The sequence below is a fragment of the Macaca fascicularis genome, chromosome 1 (assembly GCF_037993035.2).
Source record: "Macaca fascicularis isolate 582-1 chromosome 1, T2T-MFA8v1.1".
Classification (NCBI taxonomy): domain Eukaryota; kingdom Metazoa; phylum Chordata; class Mammalia; order Primates; family Cercopithecidae; genus Macaca; species Macaca fascicularis.
The window spans coordinates 78,616,776-78,639,818 of NC_088375.1; the positions used below are offsets into that span (position 1 = coordinate 78,616,776).

Here is a 23,043-nt window from a genome sequence, read left to right on the forward strand (position 1 = left end):
CATCTAAGCTCACTGCAACCTCCACCTCCCAGATTCAAGCGATTCTCTTGCCTCAGCCTCCGGAGTAGCTGGGGCTATAGGCGTGAGCTACCAAACCTGGCTGATTTTTGCATTTTTGGTGGAGATGGGGTTTCCTCATGTTGGCCAGGCTGGTCTCGAACTCCTGACCTCAAGTGATCCACCCTCGTTTGTCTCCCAAAGTGCTGGGATTACAGGTGTGAGCCACCATGCCAGGTGACATCTCAGTTTTGTAAGCATCAATGTGGCCTCTGCTCTCTCCTTATAAAAACAGTTCTTTTCCCACTTTCCTTGCAGCTTTCCTGCAGCCCTTCTCCTCATCAAATAATTATTAAGTAAAAATTTTAAAATTTGGTGTTTTAATTATAAAAATGTATTCTCCTTATTGTTGCTATTATTTGAAAATTAAATGACCCCAAAATAGGCACACAGCAGACATAACTTGTTTTTCTCAGCTATTTGTAAAGGAGCTGAAAAGGTTAGATTAATCCAAGTAGTTTTACTTCAGATGTTGAGTACAAAATGGGATCCAAATTTGAGTGATAGTATTTTTCTTCAATCTGCCCCTTTTTAAAGGTATAATCCTGTTTGTTAAATTAATTTTACTTAACTATGGAAACAAATGTATCCAGACTGAAAAACTGGTTCCAATTTTTAAACTCTTCCATACTTAGTGTTCTCAGAAGATCAGGGACTGATGGGTCCTGAGAAACTATTTCAGTCGTGCCCTCATTTCTCTCCTGAGGAAACTGTGTTCAAAGATGTCTTAAGTGATTTGATCTAAAGTCTTTCCGAGCAAGGTCTCAAGCCTGGCTTTCGGAATCCCAGTCTGCTGCACTGCTGGTTCTTTCCAACATCATCAACAACCACCTACCAACACTCACATTTCTCTTTGTGGACCTGACTTTAGAAAGGTTTGTTCCATCGAGCTTCACTTAAATAATAATCCTTTGTCAATTAAATATTCTGGTATCAGATAATCTCTGCTACCCTATTGAATGGACACAATTCCAGGCAAAAGGACAGAAATGCCATACCATTTCTTTAAAACGTTTTGACACCTTTAAACTGTTAGTTTCTGTTATTACCAGAGAGAACCACTAGAGGTCAGGGAGAACCGTTGCCCAGGACAGTGCTTCTGCCCTACCACCTGCAGCAGTCGGAACCCTCTGCATCTGTCTGTACAACAGAGACCCCAAAGCCCCCTCCCCAAGAAGCACTTGGTCTTGTGTCCCACATACTTAACTAATACCGTGTCTTTTTTCTTCTGCCTACTTATGGATTTGAAGCTAACATCCTTCCCTGCTTAAGCTGGATTTTACATTTTTTTAAATCTGCTCCTGTGATTTAAACATCTTTCCATCTGGCTACAAAGGCACCTTAATTCCATTCCATTGGATTCTTCATATCCAAAAGTAAATGCTTTCATACATTTTTCATCAAATTTGGTAAATTTTGGTGAAAATTCTCTCGATAAATTTTGATACAAATTTTGATGATAATGTTCATGAAATCTGATGAATTTTGGTGAAAATTTGATGGAATTCTGCACTCTTTCCATATAATGTAACTCTGACGGGGCCAAAGCCTTAGAGATATTAAAATGACCTCTAAAAATGACATAGTCTTTCATAGCTATATTATTTTAACATCATACTTTTTTCTCAGGCTACTGTGATGAACCAATGGCTTTTCATTGACACAATTTGTTTCAATTATTTCTGGTCATCAGTCCTTTTATAGTGATCAAAATGTCACAATTTAGCCAAAGGAAACTTTTAACTGGCCCATGTAGCTTTTTTACAAAAAAAAAAAATTGCACAAAATATTTAAAGTATATTTGCTTTTTGGCAACAAGGTGCCCCAGGCCCATTTTGTACATCTGGTCCCAGATGTGAAATCTACCAATTTTCTAAGTCCCAATTTCTTTCAGAGAAAGAAAGCAGGGACCCAACCATGAGCACTGTGGGAGACCACAGCAGGCGGATCACCCGCCATGATAGTAAGACCCAACCATGAGCTCTGTGAGGTGCTTATCTGGCTTCGTGCTGGTGGGATGATATAACTTATGGGCCATTTCAATGGATGGTCATGGGAAAAGTATACAAACACACAGACAAACACATGTCTAAGAAGTTCACGGCCATTTTCAAGTTAGTCCCAGTATTACTTCACAACCATAATACTTAAATTCTTAATCCTATACTCAAACTATAATTGTGCTTCATTTTCTTTTTAACGGTTGACTCATATATTTGCCATTCTGAAGCTCTTGATTAATAACAAAGCTAACATAACCATTTATTTATTTTAGATCCAAAACAGGTCCAATAAAATAAATAGGTCCAAAATAGCGATACTGTACTAATACTAACTATAAAGCCACTAAGTAGAATTCCAGTGTTTATTTGTAACTTGCCTTTGTCCTTAGAGTGCAGGACATGGAAGGTATAGGATACAGAATACAATGACTTTGATCTAGAGTACTCTGAAATAAATCCTTACTCCGTGGGTTACAGAAGTCTATCCAAATGTTTCATTTTCAGATTGAGTTCTTAGGATTTTAGCTTTCACTTTCTGCTTAGCGTCTATGTGGGGCCATGGGTAAAAGGGTAAGTCAGTTTTATCAGGAGGACAAATAGAAATATCCTAACAGTTCAATTTTCAAAGTACCAGTAAAAATTTCATTTATTCACTGTCTGCCTCACCTCCAATGACTTATTGCCCGGAAATTATATGTACAAGATTTACATGTGCATAAAAAGCCATATAAATCCACTCTGACTTCCAATATTCAATTCCTATGAATATATTTAGGAGCTATAGTTTCATGTATCCAATTAAATTTTAATTATACTACGTCCTATCCTAATATGAGAGCTTTATGACTTATCTTCTTCCTCCCTGCACCCCAGATTCCAGTTTTTCTTTTTCTGTGTCATATATGACAGCATTCCCTTCCAGTTAACACAGTATACATGTTAAGTATCATCATATCAAATCACAGTTATAAACTATAATATTTATTTAGTTTTACAATATGTTTACATGTATATGCCAAGACACTTTTCCTTGTTGCTGGGTTTTTTTTCTTTTTCTTTTTTTTTTTTTTTTAAGATGGAGTCTTGCTCTGTCGCCCAGGCTGGAAGTGCAGTGGTGTGATCTCACCTCACTGCAGCTTTCATCTTGTGGGTTCTAGCGATTCTCCTCCCTTAGCCTCCCAGGTAGCTGGGATTACAGGCACATGCCACCATGTGCAACTAATTTTTGTATTTCTAGTAGAGACGGGGTTTCACCATGTTGGCCAGGCTGGTCTTGAATTCCTGACTTCAGGTAATCGGCCCGCCAAGGCCTCTCAAAGTGCTAGGATTACAGGCGAGAGTCACAGTGTCCGGCCCCTTGTTGCTGTTTTCTAAATATAGTAGCAATTATTAAGATAGTTTAATCTACCTAGAGGGATGTAAATATATATAGTATAATGGCATACTGTTGGCAAGGGAGATAGAGACCAATGCAGGGTTTTCAGGTTTTGTCAGAAATGTTCTTTTAACTTATAAAGCCATAATTCTGACCTGAATTATCTACATGGGTATTTTTCTATTATCAATATTATTAAGGGCAGATAGCTCCATTGTTTTTTAAATCTTCAGTGGCTTGTGGATACATACAGTCCAATAAGACATACTTCCATTACATTGTTAAATAATTCTTTTAAATGTTACGTATTATGCTTTAAAACTTTATCCACGGGAGACTTCTGATTCTGCTTCTGATACAGAATGATTTAAAAGACTTTTCAATCTGGTGATAACACAGATATAAATCTGTGCACACACAAATAAAAATTGCATTCTACTGTGGTATCAAAGAGTGTTGAATGCAAGACAGCCTTGGTGCCCAGGATTCCAGAGAAGGGCATGCCTTTCATGGGTGGGCAGCGAGCTGCAGCCATTTCCACGCCTGGGCAAGTCGCTGATCTGGGAAGGGCTGGGCAGAAAGTGGGCTTTTTCCATAATGTGGGCTCTTTTCTGAAAAAGTGGGCCTGGCACTCATGCACCTCTTCTGGCATGAGGAGAAGCCAGCCATGCTTTTATAATAGTTACAGTGTGGGCTGGAAGGACAGATTGGAATTTGGAAAAGCCCCAGATAAGAAAATAAACAAATCACACAGCTCCGTGATGCCACCCTCAGCCCCACAGTTATGCTGAGAAAGCCTCAGGAGGAAGCCCTGCAAAGCAGAGCTCACATGCTTTCTCGTGCATCCACACAGCGGTTGGTGCCTGGGCTCTGCTGAAGTTGAAGCCAAAAGTGAACCCAAAGGCCCACGCTGCGCTCCATCTCCTCCCAGCTCAAAGCCCCGCAGGACCAAAGGCTTTGGGCCCTGGACCATGATGGCCCAGAAGGTCCCGGATTGGGCTAGCCAGAGGTGAATGCACTCTGATTAGCGCTCCGGCCCAGCCCCACCCCAACTGGCCAGTAAACACATGAAAAGATGTTCAAGATTACTAATCACTAGGTTTTAATGGTCAGTCCCTCAGGACAGCTACCAACAACAAAAAGACTTGTTCTTGAATTTTAAAAATTCTTCAGATTCCACAAGAAACAATATATGGAAGACCCTTGTTTTATGATTCTAGGAAATTCTAGTTGTAATGCCCTTTAACTGCAATTCCATGATACATTGTATTTATATCAAGTCTTTGCCCTTTATCTTTAGTGTAGAACTCTAACCCTTCAAAAAAGTGCTGTGCCTGAGATTTCTAATTGTGCATTTTACCGGGCCTGCATGATTATCACAGATACGTATTTGAGGAGGAAAACACTTAAAACTTAAATGTAAGTGTTAAGTTTCTTTTTCTACTACATCATCTACTTTTATCACTTTTTGAACTAAAAGGTATTTAATGTGGAAGGCCCCAATAAAAAATAATCTTTAAAAAAATAAATGTTTTAACTTAAGAAAAGATAATTTTTTACCATCTTTTTTTTTTTTTTTTTTTTTTTTTTAGGCTGCACCAAAAACTGAAGCTTAGCTGGTATACAAGAGTGGCCCTATCACCATCTCTATGCCCCTCACCTTCCTTCTAAGTTGCAATCTTTGGAAAATTAAAAATATTTTCCTATCTGGTTCATGGTTTATAACTAGCTCTTATCAGCCAAGGATGTACTTCTTCTTGAGTCTGAATCTATCTTGTAAAAATAGATTAATTGTTTTAAACAACTTTGATTCATACAGTCTCAGGTCTATCCACGTTCTCTCACTCTAAATTCACACATTTATTACAAAACGAAAGAGTAAAGAGTAAAACATGAGGTCCTTATGTCTACAAATGGAAACTTGGTTTTCAATTAAATATGTATAGCTGTTTCTATGCAAGTCATTCCAAATAAGCAATTCTTTTTAAGCTTCTGAGGTCTCTACACATTTTTGAACTCAATAACTGATGATGTGTTTTCATGAATCTTATCTCTCCAATGTCCTTGCTCCTTTGGAAAACAAGTTTCAAATTCTTATCAATAAAGATTCCTCCAAGAGGTGAATGTTGTGGGTTGTCACTCAGCATTCTTCTCACCCTCCTTCCAGTGTGCAGAGTCTAGGAACTGAAATCATGATCCAGAGTCCCTCGGGTACTGGAGGAAATTGAGCAAGTTAGCTTAGGCTAATCAGGTGCACTCCCAAGAGCTTTGGAAGGCAGAGGGGGTGGAAGCCATGCTTCAGCTGTTTATGCTGCTTCTGCTGACAAGGGCAGTCCTGCAGGTGTTGGGATTTTTTGTGCCAGAATGCCAGTATCTGGTCCTCAGTCTCACGGGTATTGAGAGAAAGAGGAGGGGGTGCCTGTGTGTTGCCAGTGCAGACCAGCAGTCTGTTATGGATTGAATTGTGCCCCAAACCTCCCAACTCATAGGTTGAAACTCTAACCTCCAGTACCTTAGATGTGATTGTGTTTGAAGATAGGAACTTGAAAGAGGTCATGAAGGTTGAATGAGGCTGGGTGAGGTGGTTCACACTTCTAATCCCAGCACTTTGGGAGGCCAAGGCAGTGGACTGCTTGAGCTCAGTCCAAGACAAGCTTGGGCAACATAGTGAAACCCAGTATCTACAAAAACTACAAAAAATTAGCTGGGCATGGTGGCTCAGGCCTGTAGTCCCAGCTGCTTGGGAGGCTGAGGTGGGAGGATGGCTTAAGCCCAGGAGACTGAGGCTGCAATGAGCTGAGATCACACCACTAAACTCCACACCCTGTCTCAAAAAAAAAGTATGTGCATGCGCAGAACATAGGTGATGTTAGGACAGAAAGAAAGCGGCCATCTGCAAGCCAGAGAGAGAGGCCTGAGGAGAAACCAAACCAGTGGACACCTTGAACTCAGACTTCCAGCCTCCAGAACTGCGAAAAATAAATTTCTGTTGTTTAAGCCACCAGACTGCAGTATTTTGTTATGGCAGCTCTAGCCGACTAACACACAGGCAAGGCTGGGACTGTAGCTAACTGTTGGGATTTCAGAGCTTCCTAGGTGGCAACTGAAGTGGTAATGTCCTTATAGCTACCAGGTCCAGTGGCAGCCTCCTGGTGCCCAGCTTCCTCACTACAGCACAAGTAACAGCTCAGTGGTCATTCTAGGAGTTACACTGGAGATGGCCCAGCCCAGAGTTTGCTATTCTAGCTCTTTGTGAAATGTGGAAGCACTGAAGTCCGCATATCAAATCCTACATCCACATAGCCATCTTAAAGGCTCAGGAGAGGAAAACGAGTTGTTATAGTCCATTCAGGCCACTATTAAAAAGCATCATAAACTGGATAACTTGTAAACAACAGAAACTTACTTCTCAGAGTTCTGGAGGTTGGGAAGTCCAAGATCAAGGTGCCAGCAGATTCCATCTCTTGCTGCATCCTCATATGGCAGAAGGGGTGAGGGGTTTCTCTCTCGGGCCTCTTTTTATAGGGGCATTAGTCCCATGAGGGCTCCATTTCATGACCTAATCACCTCCCAGAGGCCTCCCACCCCTGATACCATCACCTTGGGGTTAGAAATTTAACACATGAATTTGGGGAGTGGGGGATGACACAGACATTCAGACCATAGCATTGGCATGGAACCACAGGACCCCTGGAGATTGAGAAGGGCATAGGTGATCAGGGATGCAAGGATATTTGCTGAGTCATAACCAGTAGAGTAGAATGTTTCCAGTGAGGGCCTGTAAAGAACTATGGAAAACCAGCTTCAAACACCTGGTAGGCCTTGTGGGTGAGACAACGCCTCGGGCAATACTAGTGATGGAAGATGCTTTCTGCACTCTTCTCTGTTTTGGCCCTGGAAGAGTCAGAAACCAGTTTACAAGCTTGGGAGACTGAGAAACCCTAGGTAGGGGAAACAGAAGATAAATTGTTGTTTCTCCCCAGTCCTCATTCCCTCACCACCACCGCACACAGGTATACACCCACATCAGGTGCTGCCTGAGTGAGGAGAGAGTAAATCAAGTTCAAGGTTCTGAGTATTACATGGAATTGAACATTATATGATTTAGGATTATGTAAATTAAGACTGTATTTACAACTTTGGGACTTATTACCTCTGTGTGAACAGAAAAAGTACAGGACTGCCTAAGTTTTTGCCAAAGAGCAAGAGATTCATTCTCTGCACAGAATAACTTGTAGAGAGACAAAGAAATGCAACATAAAGACAGTTTCTGATTACATCTCCTTAAATTCTGCTTGTTCACTCGTTATAGAGACTTAATCTGGAGATCAATTTTTAATTGTTCTAGTGTTTTGCCTTTAAAGGCAAACTAAATGTTGTTGTGATGTTTGAACAGTATTTTGTACCGACAAAAGCGCATTTTAGGGCCATGGATGTTCTACCTTCATCTCTATTTGTATTAGTCCGTTCTAGCACTGCTACAAAGAAATACCTGAGACTGAGAAATTTATAAAGAAAAGAGGGTTAAATGGCTCACAGTTCTGATGGCTATACAGGAAGTATGATGGCTTCTGCTTCTGGGGAGGCCTCAGGAAACTTACAATCATGGCAGAAAGTGAAGGGGAAACAGGCAAACATGGCCAAAGCAGGAAGACGAGAGAGAAGGGGGAGGTGCGCACCACACACTTTTAAACAACCAGATCTCACGATCACTCACTCACTCACTATCACGAAAACAGCAACAAAGGGATGGTGCTAAGCCACTCATGAAGGGCCACCCTCATGATCCAATCACCTCCCACCAGGCCCCACCTCCAACATTGGGGATTACAATTCAACATGAAATTTGGTGGGGACATAGAACCCAAACCATATCACCATTTGATAAGCAGCCTAGGGGTCTTTGAGGTCGGTTTTGTGCACAGATAAGGGACTATAAGGGTCTCTGTTTGTTTATAAAGTAATAGTTGCTTTACCAAAGTTACAAATCAACAAATATACTTTCTCTTAACCTTTTAAATTCAAATTGCATACTGTTTTAAACTGTTTACAAACTCTATAAAATTTCACAATTACTGTAAGGAGGCACTTTTACTGTTTACTTAATTCTCCTAAACATTTCAAGCAACTTTTACAAATTTAATATTTGACTTTCTTTTCAAGTACTTCAATTCTATAACAAAACTCTAAGTAATTGTTATAAATAAGGTAAGTTAAATTTATTTTCATATGCATTTCACCTGAAATTGAATTGGATATAAATTGTATATACTATTTTACATATAAAGACTATATGTTTATAAGATTAAATATGTCATTATTTATTACGTAACAGTTAAAGTGTAAATCAATTACTTGATTACATTTTTTTTTTTTTTTTTTCTGAGACAGAGTCTCACTCTGTTGCCCAGGCTGAAGTGCCGTGGCACGATCTCAGCTCACTGCAACCTCTTGCCTCCTGGGTTTAAGCGATTCTCCTCCTCAGCCTTCTGAGTAGTTGAGACTACAGGCACATGCCACCATGCCTGGCTAATTTTTGTATTTTTAGTAGAGACAGGGTTTCACTATGTTAGCCAGGCTGGTCTCGAACTCCTGACCTCGGGTGATCCACCCGCCTTGGTCTCCCAAAGTGCTGGGATTACAAGTGTGAGCCACCACACCCAGCCACACATTTTTACTTTTTTAGAAATGTGGTAATGCTCAGAACTCCTAGCCTCAAGGGATCCTCCCACCACAGCCTCTGGAGTTGCTGGGATTACAGGTGAAAGTCACCATGCTGGCTCACATTGTAAGTTGGAATCACAAAACTAATTTCTTTTGCATCCTAGTGAACTAAATTGTCATAAACATTGTATGTGCTTATACCAACATATCCACATTATTCTTAAATTTAATCACAAACTTGAATGTTACAACATTAGCATAACTAACAATCTGTTATTTTATACTTAAATATTTTTTTGAGATGGGATCTCACTCTGTCAACCCCCTTTGGAGCGCAGTGGCACAATCATAGTTCACTGCAACCTCCACTTTCCAGGATCAAGTGATCCTCCTACCTCACTGGGACTACAGGTAAATTTTTGTATTTGTTTTTCTATTTATAGAGACGAGGTCTCCCTGTGTTGCCCAGGCTAGTCTCAAACTCCCAAGCTCAAGTGATCCTCCTGAATAGCTGGGATCACAGGTGCACGCCACCACTCCTGGCTAATTTTTTGTATGTCTTTTGTTTGTTTGTTTCTTTTTGTTCTTTTTGTTTTTTTGTGGAGACGGAGGTCTCACTATGTTGCCCAGGCTGTTCCCGAACTCCTGGGCTGAAGCTATCCCCCTGGCCTCTCAAAGTGCAGGGATTACAGGCGTAAGCCCCTGCTTCCGGCCCTTAATTCTACATTAGCCAGAATTCAAAGGCATTTACCCACTTAAGAAAATAGGGCACTCTCAGCTTGTTGAGATTCACAGTACACTGAGAATGCTTATCTCACAGAGAGATATTCCTGAAAAATCACGATTTTAATGACTGCGCCATATGCTGGCATGTCTGCACCAGAATTTCCTTTGCCTCTCCCTGTTGGTTTGCTCCACTTTTTCACTGAGTCAGACCGTTGAACACCGTGGACATACTGTCTTGCGTTTCCGAATATTTCCTAGAAGGATACGGACGTTTCCTGACTCACGATAAACATTTTCTGATCGTCTTTCCAAAACCTTGCCACCAGTTTGCACTCCCACGAATCCCGTTACCGTGACTATCTCGCCATACCCTCCCTAGCACTTAACGTGATCTCTAGTATCATTTACCATCGTTGCTAATTTGAACATGAGCAGATGGAGTCCTATTATTTGCGGTCATTAATTTCGCAGCAAGTGCAGTTGAAGGTGTTTTGCATGTTCATTGTGCAGTGCACGCTGTAGTCTGCACCCTTTGGCCGGCAGGTGGGATGCAGGGCGGGGCTGGCGGAGCGCACCCGCCGCCTGGCAGGCCAGTTCGGAGCGGAGTCGCCGCCATCCCGGGCCCCACGGCCAGGGGGCGCTGCGGCCCCCAATCCCCCGCCCCGTCCGGGCTGGGGCGGAGGAGCGGGCGGGGAGCAAAGGTTGGTGTCTCTGCGCTCGGACCTTCGCCAGAGGGGCCGCGGCATGATGACGGTGGGAGCTAGGCTCCGAAGCAAGGCGGAGAGCAGCCTCCTGCGCCGCGGGCCCCGAGGGCGAGGGAGGACCGAGGGGGACGAGGAGGCGGCCGCCATCCTGGAGCACCTGGAGTACGCCGACGAGGCGGAGGCGGCGGCCGAGAGCGGGGCGAGCGCGGCTGTCGAACGGGGCCCCGGGGCCCGGGGCGCGCGGAGGGTGCACTTCGCACACCTGCCCGAGCGCTACGAGCCCCTGGAGGAGCCGGCGCCGAGCGAGCAGCCCAAGAAGCGGTACCGGCGGAAGCTGAAGAAGTACGGCAAGGTAGGGGCCCTGCACCGCCACTGTCCGGAGGGCGCGGGTGTGGTGCCTCGCGGGGTAGCGGGAGCCGGGTCCTCACCGTCGACTCACCCAGTTTCTCCGGGCTACACCTGCGACCCCCTCCGCCCCCGCTCTCATTCCCTCGCGGGAGGCGAGCCGCGAGTTGCGAGTCGTGATAGAAACTTAAATCGGAGGTTGGGCTGGGTGGTCCCCTCTGTGCCTGCTATTGCGCTCCTGGCTGCTTAAGAACCTTTCTCAAGGGGCTCCCACCAAGGTGGTTCTTATGTAAGATCAGGAATCAGTGTCCCTGATTACAGATGGGAATACTGAAGCGTGAGCGCGGCAGGTGACTTGGAGAAGGTTGGCCCAGGTGGAAAGAAAGAAATTGCAACCCAGTGTATGTGTTTTCCAGTAACATCCTCTCCAGGATATCCCATTAGTTGAGAAATGTTTGGGTTATTCTCCCAGATATTCCCAAGGTTATTTCCAGGGCCTGAGAGCGCAACAGATACATAAATAAGCGCTTGTTGAATTTGTTTTTCTCGTCTAGCCAACCATCAGTGTACTCTGGGGCCTTCAAAACATTCTGCCATTTGTCTCGGGGAAATGGGGTTAGGAAGGGTGAATGTGGGAGAAAAGGACAGTTTCCTTCTCAGAAATCAAAGCCCAGATGCAGTTCCTAGGTGTCTCTGCCTGGAAGCACTCGAAGCTGCTGCCGGAAGCTCTCCTGGCCTGGACAAGGCCACCCAGAATAAAGTCACAGAAGTTACTGTGTCCTGGCCAAAGGCCATGGGCCTCATCTGATTTATTGTCCAGTTATCTGTGTCACCCAGTGCCCTCTTATACCTGAAGCCATTCAGTCTCCATACCTGGGAGCTTAGGTTTATCCTCTTTAAAGTTATGTCAGCAGCTTCTGGAGCAGAACACAGGCAGGGGTGAAACTATAAAGTTGGGTCTTTCTGGCTTAGAGCCCTGCTAGGACGAATCATCTGTGCTTTGGGTCCCAGTTGAGCACAAAGAAGCCATCGTGTCCCTCTCCACTGGTGAACCGATACTGCAGAAACCTCAGCTCAAGGACTAGGACTTGAAGATATTTTGGGGGCACTCATTATGCGTCAGGCATTGTGCTGAGCAGTAGCGCTGCGAAAATGAATACAGGGCAGCCCTGCCCTAGAGAAGGGCACAGCCTCCCAGGAAGACACTGACATAGCTGGGCACCACCGCTGGGGGCTTCAGGGCACGGAGCTCAGGCAGTTCGCTCCTCAGCGGTGAGCTTGTAAAGGCAGGGAAGTTTTGAAATCGTGGTGACATGAAAACTGGGCACAGAAGGATGAGTTAAGATTTCACCAGATAACAGTGAAGTGGTATGAGGTAGGTACACTTCATCCCCACTAGAACAGCTACTCCAAAAAATGTCCAGACAAACCAAATAACAAATGTTGGTGAGAATGTAGAGAAATCGGAACCATTGTACATTGCTGGTGGGAATGTAAAATCGGACAACCGCTATGGAAAACAATTTGGGAGTTCCTTAAAAAGTTCAGTGTAGACTTATTCTGTGATCTAGCAGTTCCACTCTTAGGGACGTAACCAAAATAATTGAAAACAGGTACTCAAATCAATGTTTATGTACACATTTTAATAGAAGCATTATTTACAATAGTTGAAAGGTAGAAACAACCCAAATGTCCCTAAATGGATGCATGCATAAACAAGGGTGTTATATACATACAATGGAATACTATTCAGCCATAAAAGGAAGGAAATGTAGTAATCCATGCTACAACATGATGAACCTCTAAAAATATTATGCGAAGTGAAGTAAGCAAGACCCACAAGATCACGGATAGTGCATATGATTCCATTTGTATGGAGTGCCCAGGATAGGTCAACACATGGAGATGGAACACAGATTGGTGGTTGCCAGGGAATGGGGGAAAGAGGAATGGAGCACATCTGCTTAATGGAGTATGTGTTTTTTCCTGAGGATGATGAAAATGTTTGGAACTAGATAGAAGTGGTGGTTGCACAACATTGTAAATGTACTAAATGCCACTGGGCTGTACGCACTTTAAAATGGTGAATTTTGTGTTATGCGAATTTGCCTTAACTAAAACAAATGAAAAAACCAAGATTTCGGTGGCTAGAGAAGTGGTGTCATCTGAGGTAGAGGGGCCATCACAAGCCCAGCTGTGGGCATGAAAGCTCTAGAGTGTTGCACACTAGTTCAGTGGACCCAGGAGGCCAGGTGAGAGGACATCGTCAGGTTAGGGTTGGATCTCTCCTTTCTGCCCTTCAAAAGAGTGACTTCAGCTTCTACTTTCTTGGAGCCAACTGAGAGGGTCACCAGGCTCAAACATGAAGAAATAAAGCAGGCAACCTCTCTTTGTTCCCCTAGACCCCTGCTCCCCTCTGAGAGAGTAGTTGGGTAGAAAGCTCTACTCAGATCAAAGAATTCCAAATGCACACTCAAATGACCCTGAAATAGTGGTTGAGAGATATTTTATGTTTCTTTGCATTTCATTTCTCAAATCTGTGTTTTTGACAATGTTCCATTTAATTAACTATTTTAGTAGATTTCTTTTTCCTAAATTACAAAGACAAAGTGACAAGCAGCTTTTAAAGTGTAACCGGCTGAGCAAAATGGATGTACAAATACCAAAAATGTCACGTTTAATGTAGGCAATTGTGGTTCTGATCTTGTTTATAATGGGTCACTCTTGATTGTTAAGCTTGTTCCCAGAAAATATGTTTTTCTTTTGTTATTTCAAACATGTAAGTAGAATTCCCCCAATGATTCTTACCACACATTTAGAGAAGTGTATCTCTTAGCAACATCACATACCCACACATGCGCATGCCCCAACCCAGTGTCTCTTTGACACATCAACAGAGTAATGTCCAGGAAAGCAGTGTCTGGAGAAGACACAGACATTACTTGGTTCTCACAAAGCTCCTCATTTAGCGGGAGAGGTACCGAAGGAAACACCCAGCCTCTTCCTACATGCTCAGGATACAGTAATGAGCACAACAGAGTCCCTGCCCTCCTTCTGTTACTGTGAGGGACCCTGTAATGTAAACTATTGAAAGCTTGGCCAGGCGCGGTGGCTCCTGCCTATAATCCCAGCACTTGGGGAGGCCGAGGCAGGTGGATCACCTGAGGTCAGGAGTTGGAAACCAGACTATCATGGTGAAACCCCATCTCTACTAAAAATACAAAACATTAGCCGGGTGCGGTGGTGCATGCCTCTAATCCCAGCTACTTGGGAAGCTGCAGCAGGAGAATCGCTTGAACCCAGGAGGCAGAGGTTGCAGTGAGTTGAGATTGCGCCATTGCATTGCAGCCTGGACAACAAGAGTAAAATTCGGTCTCAAAAAAAAAAAAAAAAAAAAAATCAAGTAAACCAGAAGTCATAGGAAATTATAGTCTTAACAAACTTTCCTAAACAGACAACAAAAATCTTTGGTTTATGTATTACCACCACAAACCTAAATTGCTATGTAATAAAAAGAAGCAGATGTTATTTAGCAGTAATAATAGCTGACATTGGGGAGCAGTTACATGGCCTGCAGTTTGTGCCGGGCCCTGTTCTCAGTGCTTTCCTTGCGTGATCTGATTTACTCCTCTTAACAACCCGATGAGGTAGTTACTAAATATTCCCATTGTATAGGTGAGGAAACTGAGGCCATGGGAAATTAAGTAAGTGATAGAGTTGGAATTCAAGCCCAGGCCATGAGTAGTTAACTAGAAGCTTACATATTGCCTTTATTTAAAAAGGGAAATAGAGTATGGGGGTTAAGGTCATAGGCCCTGAAGTGAGATTTCTTTGGGATTGAACTTCAGCTCTGCCTCTAGCCAGATATATAAATGTGGACAGATGTAATCTCTCTGTGCTTTGAATGATTGACATCTGATAGACAAAGGCCACCAGGGACATACCAGTAGCCAATCCATGTTAAGTTTATGTACTTAGGGCTACAAGGGAGAGTGCATGCCAGAGGAATTGTGGGGTCTTCAAAAAGTGGAGATCTCAAGTAATGAATTGAATGTTTGAGTCTGAACTGAAGAGTTCTTTAAATCTAGGAGATACTTGTAGTCATTAGAAATGGATGAGACCATCTAAGGAGAGATTGTAGGGAAAGAGAGAGAGGAGAGACCCAGGACTGAGTACTGAAGAACACCAACATTTTAAAGTCCATTAGAAGGGATAATTTAGCAAAGAAAGCTGAGGAGGAGCTCCCTATTTAGGTAGAGGAGAACTAAGAATATGGAGTCAAAGAGGCCAGATGATTATTTCATAAAGTACATCAAAAGCTGCTGAGAGGTCAGGAAGATAGAAAAGTGTCCACTGGGTCAGGCAGCATGGGGGTTGTAGATGGCCATGACCAGACAGTCCCTGCATGGGTTGGGGTAGGAGTCAGAGGGAATAAAAAGTACAGACATGGAGGCAGTATATGTGGTTGGCTCTTTTGGCTGGCTTGGCGTGATGGAGGCCAGAGACTGGGGCAGGAATATGGAGTCAAGGTGATACCCGAGCATGTGTGTAAGCTAATGGGATCCAATGGAGAGGAAGCGAATGATGGAGCTGGAGAAGGGAAAGCCAAGATCAAGGTGGGAGAAGGCACCAACAGCAAGTATCAAGGGAATGGCCTGGGGGAAGAAGACCACTTTCTCCACTGTAACACAGGCAACGTGGGAGAAGCCAGGAGCAGACACAAGCAGGGCTATAGAGAGTGGTGGAAGGTGAGCACGTTCCCTGATGATGTCTGGGTTTGGTTTTGTTTTTCTGTGAAAGATGAAGTGGGATCATGTCATGAAGGTATGGAGACTTGGGTGTGTTCGTGTGTGTTGCAAGTGGGGAGGCTTAAGAAGGGAAAAGTATGAGGCAGTACCCGGGGGAGAGAGAAATTCATCCTACTGGACAGATACGGAGGTTTTTCAGGTGGTGTTGGAAGTCAAGGTGAGATTTGTGATTGTGATCAGGAATTTTAAGTTAAACCAGTCTGAGTGGTTATGGTAATATGGAAAAGTCAAAGGACTGAGAGACAAGGTATGTGGCCTAAGGCACAGGTTGTCTGCATGGACATTGATGTCACCAAGAGTGATGACAGAAGTTGAGGTAGGGAGGGGAAGACTGTGGGCAGCCATGCAATAAATGGTGGTGGTGGTGGTAATTTTTCTGTTGCAATCCCATTTGAGCCCTTTAGATGTCCCCTGTCTAGCACCTGACATTCTCTGAATGTCCCCTATCCAGCCTTATAGAAAAGGAATAGGAGGAGTGGTTACCAAGAAAGCATCGCCCAAGCCTGACCGTCAAGGAGCTTATAATGGTATTGGAAATGCTGGACTTATATGGATATAGCAATTAGAAAATGGCAGAAGACTACAAAGGGACAGATGTGTGGGTCAGACAGAAACATGCCATTGAGGTAGAGGGAGGAGAAGATGGGCTTTCAGATAAGGTGAAGGAAGGAAAATTTAACCCAGCCTTCTGACGGCCCAGTAATTTTTAGCTGGAACAGAGAAAAGGAATGATCTTTGGTTTAAAAAAACAAAACAAAACTGCTTAATTTTAGAATTAGCAGCCTTACTGCTGTTTCCAAGAAGGTCTTTGAATTATCTGGAAATAAGCTGTGCTTGAAAGCACGTTCCAAGGGGATGATGTCTACTGTGAGCCCCCACATATTCTTAGGCTGGGGGTGGGCACCTTCCACCAGAGATGTGGGAATGTGGTAACTTGCTGATTTGTCACGGGAGAATCAGGAAAAATGATCTTTATGTATGTTACCGTGACTCATTTTTTTTTTTTTCATGAAAGATGGCAGAATTAAAAATTGCCTACCCTAATCCTTTGCTTTTCTCTTTTATTCCTAAAACTAGAATGTTGGGAAGGTCATCATCAAAGGATGCCGCTACGTGGTCATCGGCCTGCAAGGCTTCGCTGCAGCCTACTCCGCCCCGTTTGCGGTAGCCACCAGCGTGGTATCCTTTGTGCGCTAATGGGAGCTGCTGCGGCAGGTGCCACCAGAGTGAATGGGAGCCCCTGCTGTGGGAACTTTGTGAATCCTGGAGCATCTCAGACTTGAACATACAGCATACTTGGAAGAGAAAACATGCCTTTCTTTGTTGAATCACATTAGTATGATGAATGAGTCATCCCTGCCCATCTGCTGAGCTTCTCACATCTCTCGGTCACACGTGGATCCAATGGTCAATCCTGCAGCGAATTCGTCCGAGGTTAGGTTTGGGAGTGGAGCTAGTGTGCTAAAGCCAGAGCCTTCACGTGAAGGTGGCAGGCACTGGGGCGGAAGCCGACACGCAACAGATCCAAGCAGTGTGGGTGTGCAGCAGAACAGTGATCTTGAGGGGAGGAAGAGGATGTTACTGGAGTCAGATGATTTGCTGTATTCTCCTGAAAGGTCGTAGGCTGACAGGCGCTCACATTCTTTAGTTGCCCTCAGAACTGAGGCAGCTAAGGAGCTGTTTATTCCTCAAGTCGTGCTCCCCAATCTCCTTCCTCTACCACTCTGTCACCAGTTTAATTACAGGCTTGAGAAGAAGGAAGAAAGAAAAGATCTCTTGATGCTTTGAAAACTGTGTTGGCAGTGTGGCATGACTGTTTAAAGTAGATAAAAGCTTGTCATTTTACCCCATCCCTGCATGACTGTGAAGCTGGCGAAGAAGGAGGAAAAAGGGCAAGATTGGACGCAGGCTGGGTGGCTGGGACAGGTTGGCTGAAGGACCACTCTGGAGGGCTCTTGTGCCTGGCATTGCCCACTTCAGCCCAGCCACATGTTTGCAGCGACTAGAGTCCCTGCAAAGGTGTGGCTGGCTGTGGTCAGGGCCTACTAGCACCATCAACGCACTCTCGCCATTGGCTCAGCTCCTCTCCGCCAGTCCAACTAAGAGTGCTTTGTCCTGGGTGGGACATAGGGGCTGAGAGAGATGGGGGGAGACATAACACCCAGGAATGAAAATACAGATTTAGAGAAGAAACCAGTAAGTAGGAGACAGATGTGAAGGAAATGGAAACGAGGCAAGAGGATGTTGTAAGAGAGAAGTTGGCCATCCAGGAACTAGTTCTGGAGCATCAGTGTCAGGGAGTTCAGATAGGCTGGGCCTGTGCCTCTAGGTAGGGACAAGGGAGGCTGGGTGGCCAGGGCTGGTGCTTAAAACCCCTGAGGCCATGAACTCATTAGCTGCCTTTGTAGCATCTTTTCTTCTTCTGTGCTGCCCAGTTTGACCTCATCTCACCTGGATTCAAAGGGTAGGGTGGGCATGGGTCTTGGGCCTGACACCCACCAAGGATGACCTGTGGACTGCCATGGGACGCTGAACAGGGAGATGAAAGAAAGGAGGTCCTCTTACCATACCCCTCTGCCAACCCCCCATAGGCCACTGTTCTGACTTTGTTTCCAGAATATCCAGAAATCCAAAGGGGCTGTTGCTGAACAGTCTGCAGGATCAGTGACAGCACCTACGTGTTGTCCCAAGGCATAAAAGGGAGGCCTCAACACTGATGCTTCTCTGATCAAGCATGGCCAAGCCCAGACAGAAAGACAGACAGAAAAAAGGAAGGGGTAGAGGAGAAGGTTGAAGCTGTGAAGCTAGACTGCACTTCACTTCCTGAAGCTTCAACTTCATGTTGAAGATTCACTGGGAGCCAATTCCTGCCTTGTTAATATTTGTGAGGAAAAGCGAAACAAGTGATCTGGTTTTAGCCCAGATGATGAAAGTGGATACGGCACATTTTCACACACGTGAGATCATTATAGCTTGCCCCACAACACCGGGTGTCGGAGAAAGGGAGAGAGAGACATAAGTGGAAGAAAAAGCCAAGCACAGTGAGTGGGGAAAAGAGTGAGAGCCTGTGAGGGCTGCTGACGAGCCCCAGGCAGCCCACAAGTTCCTCGTGGGGAGATGGAGGCAGAGCCCAGGGCAGGGGACAGCTGCTGGGGCCTTTCCTTGCCTGGGAGTCTGTCCCAGGAAGAGCTTCCCCACTCCCATCCCCCAAATTGGAAAAACTGTATCGTCAAGCCTGTTTGGCCCTGAAATTCTTAAGAATCTGGTTAAGAATTAACTCAGTAATGTCAAAAGTCAAAACCTCCTAGGGGTTGTCCTGGGAGTCAGGTTCATGGGTACAGAAGATGAATCTCAGACATCGCTCAGCCTGAGCTGTCATTCTCTGTGACAGCACTGCCCTGGGTTTCTCTTACTCAGTTCCTGGAGTGTAAGCATTTGGATCATGTCACAGATTCCCTTTTTACCTTTTCTGTCTCTCTCTTTTTTTTTTAAGTATCAGTGCCCACACCTTACTGAGTATTGAGTTTTAGAGCTTTCGCTTGATGTGCTTGACCAAGAGACTTCTTTTGTATCCTTTTCTTGTCCTATGATGTAAATAAAAGCCTCAATTTATGTAATGTTTCTGGCGTGAAGGGTTCCCAGCTCCTCACTTCCTAGCCTTGCCTGAGGGAGATTCCTGGAGTCCAGTCACACTGAGAGTTTGGCACAGCAGGTGATGACCTGTCGGGAGAGACCTCCCTGGGGACCAGTAGGAGCCCACAGGTGCTCCCCAAGGACCCAGTGGAGAGAGAGAGACCCCCGTTCACCTGGGAACTCTGCATATGTGTTAAAGGGGACAGTTCTCTCTAAGCCGGCAGAACAGGCTTTGACTTATAGGAGCCTCACTCAGCTCATGAGTTTGTTAAAAAATGGACTGGGCACAGTGGCTCATGCCTATGATCCTAGCACCAAGGCGGGCAGATTGCCTGAGTTCAGGAGTTCAAGACCAGCCAGGGCAACATGACAAAACTCCATCTCTACTAAAATATAAAAAATTAGCTGGGTGTGGTGACACACTCCTGTAATCTCAGCTACTTGGGAGGCTGAGGCAGGAGAATTGCTTGAACCCAGGAGGCAGAGGTTACAGTGAGCCAAGGTCACACCACAGCACTCCAGCCTGGGCAACAGAGTGAGACTGTGTCTCAAAAAAAAAAAAAAAAAAAATTCCAGAACCTCCAGCTCAGATTTAGAGAGCCTAGCCTGGGGACAGGAGCTGCATTGCCCACAGGCTGCTGAGAAAACTCCAGTGCACCTGTTCCTCTGCCTCAGCTGGGAAATGCTGGCCACTGGGGGCCTGCTGCACAGTGCATCTGCCAGTGGGACTCCCAAGTGGGAGGCTGGGCCAGCGAGGGACCCTGCCAGGTTCCAACCCTGCACTGCGTACATGTGGTATGCCTGCTCACCGAGTCCTCACGGAAGTGACAGAGTAGGTCTTGGAGGTGGGGAAGGTGGAGAGGAGAAGAGTGGTCCTGGTAGCCATCAGGGCCCACTGGTCTCAACCTGCTGTTAGGCTTACAGCAAAGCAGAAGAGAGGGACCACTGTGTCTTCAGCCACCTTGGAGTCATCTCTGCTGCCCCTCTGCCCAGCACCTGTGTCTGACAAGAGAAGTCCCGACAGCATCTGTGACCAAGAAGCAGCCAGAGGCAGGACTTGAACTCGGACCGCTTCCTCCGCCCTCCAGTAGTCTTCTAAGGAATGGTAGTCTTCCTTAGCAGAAAACAGTTGCGGCCTCAGGAAACAGTTATTGCAGTGTTAGAGGTAGGCAGCTGTGGTTATGGGGTTTGCACCCATGATGTCTTTCCAGCCCCTGACTTCAGGAGTACAGAGGAACTGAGTACTTTGGGAGGCTTAGATGGGCAGATCACTTGAGGTCAGGAGTTCAAGACCAGCCTAGCCAACATGGTGAAACCCCGTAAACTCAATGATGCCATCACCTCCAGAATGTTTTTGAACATTTGATAGATCATCCCAGAAGCTTATTCTGTAATTACACACACACACACACACACACACACACACACGCACACACATTTGAGAGGTTCCATGGTTTTGCCAAAAACCCAGATGGTTCTTGAGTGAAAAAAATCTCTACTGCATTGACCATTCATGGGGAAATGTGGGAAAATAAAAAATACATAGGGTGTGTGTTTATTATTTTTTTTCTAGAGACAAGGCTGGTTTTGAGCCAAACCACTCCAAGGAACATCATAGCCGAGGTAAAAGGGGATCACTTCTGATCTACGGGGCTCCGTGCCTGAGCCTACTGAGTGCACCAGCCACCCCGCGCGGAGGAAGGCAGAACAAAGGCTTTATTGCTGGAAGCCTCAGGCCAAATCTCCGCCTCGAAATGCTTCATGCTTTCTACCCTTCAGCCTTGTCTGGAGACACAAACTAGGATTAGAATAAAGCACCTTGAGGATGGGCTTTGCTTTTTAAAAAAGTGTTTCTCAGGTAGTTCCTCTTGCATAACCTGTTGACAAGGCTCTAAACAGATGCATCTAGTTCAAACCAGACATAAAAATCCAAGCCAAAGGACCAGACAGAAATAGAGCTGAAGAGTTCACACTTCCTTTCACTTGCTCTTTAAGTCCATGGTATTATTATCGTGTCCATGGTCACAGAGCTTAGAAGCAAAGATGCTTTCTGGCAAGGATGATGATTTTTGCATTTTGAGTTCTTAGAGTCAAGAAGAAAAAAAGCATGTAATTATAAAATATTTTCACAGCTATCATTCTCCTATACAAAATCAGACTTGAATTTGTCTTTCAGTGTTTTCATTTTGATAAAGCAATGAGCCATTCATAGAATCCCACAAGCCCCTGAATAGAACCCCATCTGCTTCCCCTGGTCCCAGTTCTGGGGCATGTTCATGATCACTGCGAACTAACATGCATTAAACATCCAGTAGGGACGAGGTGCGATGGCTCATGCCTGTAATCCCAGCACTTTGGGAGGCTTAGGTGGGCAGATCACTTGAGGTCAGGAGCTCAAGACCAGCCTAGCCAACATAGTGAAACCCTGTCTCTACTCAAAATATAAAAATCAGCCAGGCGTGGGGGCAGGCACCTGTAATCCCAACTACTCAGGAGACTGAGGCATGAGAATCACTTGAACCCGGGAGGCAGAGGTTCCAGTGAGCCGAGATGGTGCCACTGCACTCCAGCCTGGGCGACAGAGTGAAACTCAGTCTCAAAAAAATGGAAATAAATAAACATTCAGTGGGTACACGAGGCACTGTGCTCGGTGGTTTAGCAGCATTTTATTCTCCATTTCATTCCCAATAACAGTGTCAATGAGGTAGATACTATTATGATTATCTCTGTTTTATAGATAATAAAACTGCAGTCGAGGAAACTTAGGGAATTTGGCTCTGGTGCTTTGGCCAGGAAGTGCTGAAATCAGGACCCAAGACTGCGCTTTCTGTCAGTTTCAGCTGCCTCTTCCTTCCGTTTCCTCTCAAGCTCCTGTCAACTGAAGGAAGAAAAATCAAGCTTTTAAAGCATTAAAGTCAATTTTATATGGAAATCTTCTAGACTGAGGCTTAAAGCCAAGGAGCAGCCCTTTAGAGAGGTCCCGTCAGGCTGCTCCAACATCATGTTTCAGCCCATTGCTTATACGCAGGTGGTGGAGGTTAAATAGCTGCAAAATCACATCAAAGTTTGGGTTCAAGATCACATCTAGCTCCAGATTACAGAAGTGTAACCACTAACCGTTGGTAATTCCACCACCCAGATATGTGGTGATGGACGTTGGCCAGATCATTTGAGGTCTTCTACAGCACAATGTGAAGTGACTGTGGAACAAACCATAATCTTCTATTATTGCTTGTTTGGGGGACGTTATGTTAGGAAACAGCAAGGACTATGATGATTTATCTTTTAAGGAATGGAGTGACTCAGGCAGGAGATATGGGGGTGCCCTGTGCTGTATCCTAGTTTGTCTTCAGGGCATCTTTCCAGAGAGTTGCATGTTGTCACAGAGTCAGGGGCTTTGTGAAATTCTGCTGGCAGGCAGAGTTAAGGGAAGATGATTTCTTACCTTTGCTGCTTTGGCTCACACTCCTGTTAACCTCCAATGACCACAAGGAAGGGAAAGCTTTAGATGTAATGATATCCAATATGCATTCCTCGTTGCATTTATGTAAGCAAAATAGTTAGCAAGACTCCAATAAAGACTTGAGGTGCTGACATTATACTCTGGATTTTTGATGAGATTGCTTAGCTGTGGATTTGCCATGGTCAAAACACAGAAGGAAGCCTGTGAAGGGGTGTGTGACTCTCAAGTCAATGGGGTTGAATTTGCTTTGCAATTTTGCCACACT

General features: G+C 44.8%; 1 protein-coding gene across 1 annotated transcript; it reads left to right on the plus strand.

Annotated features, from left to right (window-relative positions):
• Positions 1-10,552: 10,552 nt before the first annotated feature.
• C1H1orf115 (chromosome 1 C1orf115 homolog) lies at positions 10,553-19,299 on the plus strand. The gene is made up of 2 exons (XM_005540896.4): positions 10,553-10,881; positions 16,760-19,299. Exons 1-2 carry the CDS (start codon positions 10,570-10,572, stop codon positions 16,877-16,879), a joined length of 432 nt encoding a protein of 143 aa, XP_005540953.1. The 5' UTR covers positions 10,553-10,569; the 3' UTR covers positions 16,880-19,299.
• Positions 19,300-23,043: the final 3,744 nt, after the last annotated feature.

Bases quoted from the DNA above. Each gene is read 5' to 3' on its own strand.
- C1H1orf115 (XM_005540896.4), top strand. From the start codon at position 10,570: ATGATGACGGTGGGAGCTAGGCTCCGAAGCAAGGCGGAGAGCAGCCTC. The intron at 10,882-16,759 runs GTAGGGGCCCTG...TCCTAAAACTAG, and splicing joins AGCTGAAGAAGTACGGCAAG to AATGTTGGGAAGGTCATCAT.